This window comes from Diadema setosum, chromosome 22 (assembly GCF_964275005.1).
Source record: "Diadema setosum chromosome 22, eeDiaSeto1, whole genome shotgun sequence".
In the NCBI taxonomy this organism is placed as follows: Eukaryota; Metazoa; Echinodermata; class Echinoidea; order Diadematoida; family Diadematidae; genus Diadema; species Diadema setosum.
The window spans coordinates 2,509,626-2,516,529 of NC_092706.1; the positions used below are offsets into that span (position 1 = coordinate 2,509,626).

The 6,904-nt window shown below is 39.4% G+C and overlaps 1 protein-coding gene across 1 annotated transcript; it reads right to left on the bottom strand.

The window, feature by feature from the left end:
• Positions 1-852: 852 nt before the first annotated feature.
• Positions 853-6,149, bottom strand: LOC140245346 (uncharacterized). Its single transcript, XM_072324924.1, has 4 exons — positions 5,969-6,149; positions 5,387-5,608; positions 4,639-4,694; positions 853-1,182 (listed from the first exon to the last, which is right to left on the bottom strand). Exons 1-4 carry the CDS (start codon positions 6,147-6,149, stop codon positions 853-855), a joined length of 789 nt encoding a protein of 262 aa, XP_072181025.1.
• Between the last annotated feature and the right edge of the window lie 755 nt (positions 6,150-6,904).

The following is a 6,904-nucleotide window of genomic DNA, read 5'->3' on the forward strand; positions in this document are numbered from 1 at the left end:
AGGAAGGAAAGGGACGTAAAGGAAACGAGAGCAAAAAGAGCAAGAGAAACAAATAAAATACATGAGAGCATAACAAAATAGCCACCTGTATTGCGCTTACACGATTCCTCGTCACCCGAGCAACTTAGTTACGTAACTGTTAGAATGCGCAAAAAATGCACATGACACATAATGATTCATTAATTCAGGAATAGCCTTGACATAAATGACGAAAAGCAAACCCGAAATACCTAATAAACAACGAATCTGATAAAGAAGAGGAAATTCGAATAAAATAATAATTGCATGTTGTATGATGACAGTAAGGATAGAAATACAGAAAATGAATATTGCAATTGACGGTTATTGCGTACAAACATTTGAAATAGATTATGTGCGTTTGTTATACTATTTCATGTCAATGGCATGATAAAAATTGCTTACATTTGTGCATCAGTTACAGTAGTCGACTTAAAATCATAGCGATGTAATCTTAAAAAAAAATGTTCAATATATCACATGTGATGCATACAGTTGTGTTGTATCACAAAACATCCTATCATATACAATTTTCGCAATAGAGCCTAAGATATAAGGAGATATCAGTATTTTTCTAAATAAACCATAACACTGTAGACGGTTCAGTCTGGAAACATTCTTATTATAACTATTTTGTGTATTCAACAATACTTAACATCGATAATACGGATCAAAATCTATACAGTGGTTGTTTTTATCCCCCAGTGGTTGTTTTTATCCCTAACTAACATTTTAGAACGATTTTAAAGCACTAATACTGAGTTTTTGTTTCATCTGCAAATGGTAAATTATGCCTTTAACTTTTAAGTTATCGAGCGAAAGTGCAGCCGCAGATTACTTGTTGCTCACGAGGAAATATACGTGGGAGAGACCTTGTCCCCCGACAGCAGGAGAAGACTGCTGCACATAATTCACTCTGGATTCCACCGTGGCGTGTTTGGGCGTTTGACTCCGACCTTGAGCGAAGGGGTGGCGAGCTCCCTCCTCTTTTATATTCTCGTACATGCTGGAATGGAACCTCGTCGAATCAGTCCCAGAAAAGACTATGGGACCATAGGGCGAAATACTGGGGACAAGGTAGTCATCCACATCGATCTTGTCTGGATGAAGCCGGGCTAATCCTTTCTCCAAGACGGGTGTTTTGCTTGGTGTTCGCTTGAAACGCTGCAACCGCAGAAGATAATGTAAGAGATAAATATAAGACAATAGTGTTTTTGTATTGCGTTTGATATTGGCAGAGTCGCCATCATGTGTTGTTCATTGGTTTCGCTATGGTGTACGATGACGTAATACTAACTGTAATTTTGTGCTTGGAGAATCAATGTGTAGATCAGATACTCCAAATGCATATTCATTTTGCTCTCATGCAGTTATATTCCATCTACAATGTAGTAGTAGGCGGTTGGCCTTGATGGGAAGTTATGATTAAATAGCAGTTTTAATAGTGACACGAGAAACAACAATGATAAATGATGATGACAACGATGATGACGTATTCTCCTACTGTACCCTCGATATCATGCAATGTCATATGACAATGAATAATCATACTTTAATATGTTTCCTAATGAGAATGGAAATGGTTCTCAGGAACAACAAAATGGTCAACTGTACTGTTAGTATTGTTCAACATTAGAATCACATTGCAAAGATCACTTAAGAACTGCATGACAAGAGAATGATACTTCCTTTTGGCGACAATTGTTTCTATTCTCAGGTTTTTATACAGGGGTTATGAAAATTATGTTCAAGATGGTGAATGGTATTGTTTATACTAGTATGATCAATGGTTCTTGATTTACGATTGTATTGCAGGGTGGGTAAGCAATTGTTTCTCGATAGCGAAAGTGTTTTTACCCAACTAATGCCAATAGGTTTCGTTATCATCACTCTTTCCAAGAATGGATTCGAAACCCACTTGTCTTTTCATCTGTAAGATATTAATTGTCCCTTGAGAGATTTATTTCTCTACTTTTTCTTTGAAATGTGAGATGATGATCAATACACATTTGGGAGGTTGTGTAATCAATCTGCAGTATCGCCAAACCAATTAAATTTGGGTGTGGCGTCTTTGTGAATATGTAATGAGTTCAGAACAGTTCAGAAATAGCTGGTAATCCCCCACCTAATTCATACACATGATAATCCATTTTGACGTTGGTCATGAGCTTGTAATCAAAATTCTCGTTTGTGACCTTTTGTGACCGTAACATGACAATCAACACATCCCCATTATACCCAACTTCCTTTCCTCTATAACTGTTATCACTGGGTTTCTGGGAAAAGATGTCTATGCATTATCATTATTATCTGATAATTATTTATTCGGCATTTGTAAGACAATACAAGTGATAACAGATAAACAAACAAAACAAGCAAAATACAAGGATACAAGATGTCAGGCTTTCCCTGGTGCGCTTCCCTTAGTTGCCGGGTTGGAAAAAAGCAATCAAAATCACTATGGCCCTTGGGCCTCTCCAACCAACTCAGGAAAGCACATAAGGGAATAGTTGAAACATACACCCACACACGCACACACACACACACACACACACACAAATTAATACAAAGAATTCAAATTGAGATATACAACCGGGTGAATTATTTTACATACAAACTATCACTGTGGCGAATGGTATTCCTCCCCACCCCCCGAAAAAAAAAAAAAAAGGTTGGTTGAATTCTAATATGAGGTCATTTTTCATTTTCACATCAAAATATTATGCATATTACCAGACACTTGCATAAAATCAAAATCCAATTCAAAGTATAAAAACTAACTGCCAGAGCAAATGTAGTGATGTATAAGTAAATAGATGACACGGGGTTGTATCTAAAGAAATAACTGAATCACAGGTTCTTAAAAAGAGTGCGAAATAATATGAGGGAACGAACTGAAAAAAAAAAATGCTTCAGTTGAGGGTACTATTATATTACATAACTACGTCTTACAGTTACCTGAAGTCAAGTCATTTTTTCTTTTCTTTTCTTTTTTTTTTCTTTTTGAAGTATCTTAACACAAGAGTTGGTCACCTTACTAGTTGTTATACTATTGATGAAGCATCCGCGGAAAATGAAGCTCAAACTTTGTCATCAAGTGTAAAGGTGCCAATGCTTAAGTGCTAGAGTTATCTGAAAACTTGAATTGCAACTCGATCCATACATGTTCAATCCTTCTTTGATAAACACAGATAATTATAGAAAAGAGAATGGCGGTAGAGATTTCATTGCATTGTGATCCAAAGCAAAAGTAATGGGATTTTAGTTTTGCATGCTTGCACGCACGACATACCCATGTTTCCCAGATACTTGGAAGCAACTAAAGTCAGTACTTGGTCGCGTACGATGCGTAACCCCTGAATATTATTACCTGGTTATCTATGTCTGATTTTCATGATTATACCCCCAATTTGTCATGGGTTTATGATAAACATTTCGCATAAATGAATACGTGCTATCCCTTTTTTTTTCAGTTGTATGCAATGGTATTTCGAAAACATTGAACTCAATCAGTGTCAGTCTAATCATGCAATGTACTCCACAAAAGACGAATTGGTATTAAAAAAATGGACATGACTATACTCTGTGTCAACTTTAGATTTTAAGATGCACCCTGTCCTATGGCAGTAAGCTTTATAGCAATTCGTAAAATTATAAGTTTAAAGAGTGAGGTGTGTCAAACGCATCTGAGTTCTCTATGGCTCTGTGGCAAAAGCACTTAAAATGATAATGCACTGCAATGATAATAAATGGCTGACAGTGTACTAAAGGCCCGGTCCCACTGGCCGACGGACACAAAGCGTATGCAGAAAGGACACAGCGGACGAGCAAAATTTCGGGGATGGCTTCATCCGCTTTCATCCGCTCCAGAAATTGACAAAATTGGCGAAAATTGGCGGTAACAGAACGGAAATAGAACGGACGTGGGTAGTATGTAGCGGGGATGTTAAACGGATGTCCATCGGAAGCCTAGCGGATGAAAGCGGATGGAAGGGGATGACAGCTCCGAAGGGGTTACCGGAGATAATTGCGAAACGGACGCATAGCAGAAAAAGCGGATGCAGAGTGGATGCAGAGCGGATGCAGAGCGGATGTAGAGGGGATGCTTTCGAAATGCTTTATATACGAGATGCATACGCTTACATCCTTTCTATTAACGTGCTATTAACGATGTAAAGACGTTCCACGTACCATATCTTTCCTCCCTCTTTCCGTTTTTAGCTGCAGCGGATGTGAGTTGCGAGGATGCCCAGAGGATGCAGAGAGGATGCAGCGGACGTTTAAGGGATGCCGCACGGACATACAACATTTGTTGCTCGTATGTCGCGGATTTACACCGTACACAGCGGAAAGTTCATCCGTTCTAAAAGTTTTAAGCAGCTTAAAACTTTTTGCGCGGACGAAATCACAGTGGACGGATGTTCGATGGATAGAGCGGATGAAACACGTATGCGATGGGTACACAGCGGATTCGTAGCGTTTCCAACGGATGGCAAGATTTTTTGTACGCTTTACATCCTCTTTGCATCCGTAAGTGCAGTGGGACCGGGCCTTTAGGTTGTGCAGAAAAGTCAAGGTCGTCGATTGAAGAATGTCTGTGACTGTTTTGGCATACCACACCTTTGCCTTACGCACGACCGATATACGACGGTAACGTTGATAGTGGATACATGTCGCTATGGTGACGAGTAGGGACAGGCCGAGCAGAGCAGATGTGGCGATCACACAAAACTTTAGCAGTTCTTTCTGTTCTCCTGAAATGTTATTTAATTCCATTTTTTTTTTTTAAGAATCGTATTCATTTGCAACTGAACAACAGTCATACTATGCACTGCATTTAGTTATGGCAAATTTTATATACATTAATTCTTTTTCTGCAAAAAGCCTACAGGCATATACATGTGTACATCATATTTCACAAATTGTAAGATACACAATGTGTCAATTATCAAAGCACGATGTTATACACTGTACAGTATAGCAAAGAAAAAATATAAGACTTGAGTAAAGATTCTACTTAAAATCTTGCATAGGACAAGTTCCAAACAATTTTAAGCACAGATGAAGCTGAAAGGTCTCAATGAGAGCTCCTTTAACAAATGATTATGAACAAGTCCGAAAAAAAAAAATGAAGAGGACAGGACAGTTGGGCGAGAGGGGACAGGAGTGGAAAGGAAACCTAAAACCTTAAACAGCAGTTAACAATCACAATTTCTTCAAAACGCAAAAGTTAGCAAAACTTAAAATAAACTATCTAGTTACCTCTTTCCTTTCTTAGGGGCTCAGCCTCTTTTATGATAGTAGGAAGGATTTTCCCGCAAATTCATATCGGTTAATTTAGCAGAAGAAAAAAGGGAATTGTTTTTACCTTCTTCGCAAGGTCGGCATAGACTCTGATCCATTTGTACGTCTGGGCTGGGACAACGCCCATCCGACTCCCCATCCGTTTTATCCGCTTCCACAAGGCGGAGATCCTCCGTAGCTCCCCGGGAAGAGGACTGGCTCGTGGTTAGCATGTTTATCGTACCCGTTGTCACTCCTGAGGTTCCTGTAGTAGGATTGGTTGTTGCCATCTTGGCCGTCGACACGTCTGAAATCGTTAAAACACCCAAAGACTACTGTTTAGGACAAGAATTATGGTTTTTGAAGTTGTAAGCGGACACAATTCGCTATTATGATGATGAAATTAGGGTTCCTCAGCAAATCCCCCTTATACCCGATCCAGTCTCTGTACGGAGATACGGAGAAACACTGCTGTATACATTGTGGAATGTAAAGGAAGCCATGTCATTCCTTAAACCAATTCACAAAGTTATGATATCGAGAGTGACAAAGGAAAAGAAAATAATGGGCAAATGATTGATTTTTGACACAAAATGTCTACACTTAATTGAGAATAAAGGAGAGAAATTTACGCTTTCGGTGTAGAGCAAGAAGATAATAAACTCACCTCCGTTTGCAAATGGGAAGACAGTTACCTCAACAGAAAATCCTGTCCCTCCGGATTTGAAGCTACTGACAAACAACAGATGAATATGAGAAGTCGTGGAGCGGTAGTTGAACAAATCGAAAATATCGTTGTTCATCTTGCACACCCAGTACTGCCAAACGCGACCACCGCTTCCGACCATGCCTATTGCTCGATTCAAGAATTGATCGATTATCCCCGTTCCCGTGTCGCCTACGTAGACGTAGTCGAGACAATTTCCGTCCGTAGCTTGGAGATTGAAGGACGAAAACTCGAGAGCAATGCCGTAGTTCGCGGGCGCCTGAAGTTGCCACCGCCTGAAAGAGTTTATTTGGTAGGCGTTGGGATAATGTGGCGAAGTGATCGTGATCGGCGAGTGCTTCTGCAGGACGATACTTGTTTCGGTCTGGTCGTCTGCAGATGAAAGAATGCCATTGACACTAAATTAACAAGACCTCGACAGGTATTTCTTATATTTTCTGGAATGAAGAAATGGTTCACCAGATGGACCAATAAAACAACATCTTGTCTATTTTTGTGTGTGTATTTTTTAATGTTACTACTACTCTCATTTTTAGCATTATGATAGGAGACTTCTTTTCGATCAATGTCTTGTATCTCGTGTTTGATAATCAAAGCGACAGCTTTGGCCATGACCGCATGATACCTTTTTATTGATACAATAAAGAATGATGCGTTCTTTGCATATATGTAAATATTGCCGTTAAGTTCTCACCTGTTGGTCCAACACTGCGCACGTCGATGATGAACTGAATATTCCTTACTTGATTGGTCTTGCATATGAATTTGATCCATAAAGAATTTGACATGGAGGTCACACTGCCGTCTGGGCTGTCTCCACTGAAGCGTGCTATTCTGGTATACGGCCATCCGTAGTTGATTTCGTCGTTGTGCTTG

Excerpts from the sequence above, each read along its gene's own strand:
- LOC140245346 (XM_072324924.1), bottom strand. The coding sequence starts at position 6,149 with ATGGTCGGAAGCGGTGGTCGCGTTTGGCAGTACTGGGTGTGCAAGATG. Across the intron at positions 4,695-5,386 it reads ATGCCGACCTTGCGAAGAAG|CGACATGTATCCACTATCAA; the intron begins GTAAAAACAATT and ends TCGTCACCATAG. Across the intron at positions 1,183-4,638 it reads CGGTCGTGCGTAAGGCAAAG|CGTTTCAAGCGAACACCAAG; the intron begins GTGTGGTATGCC and ends CTGCGGTTGCAG.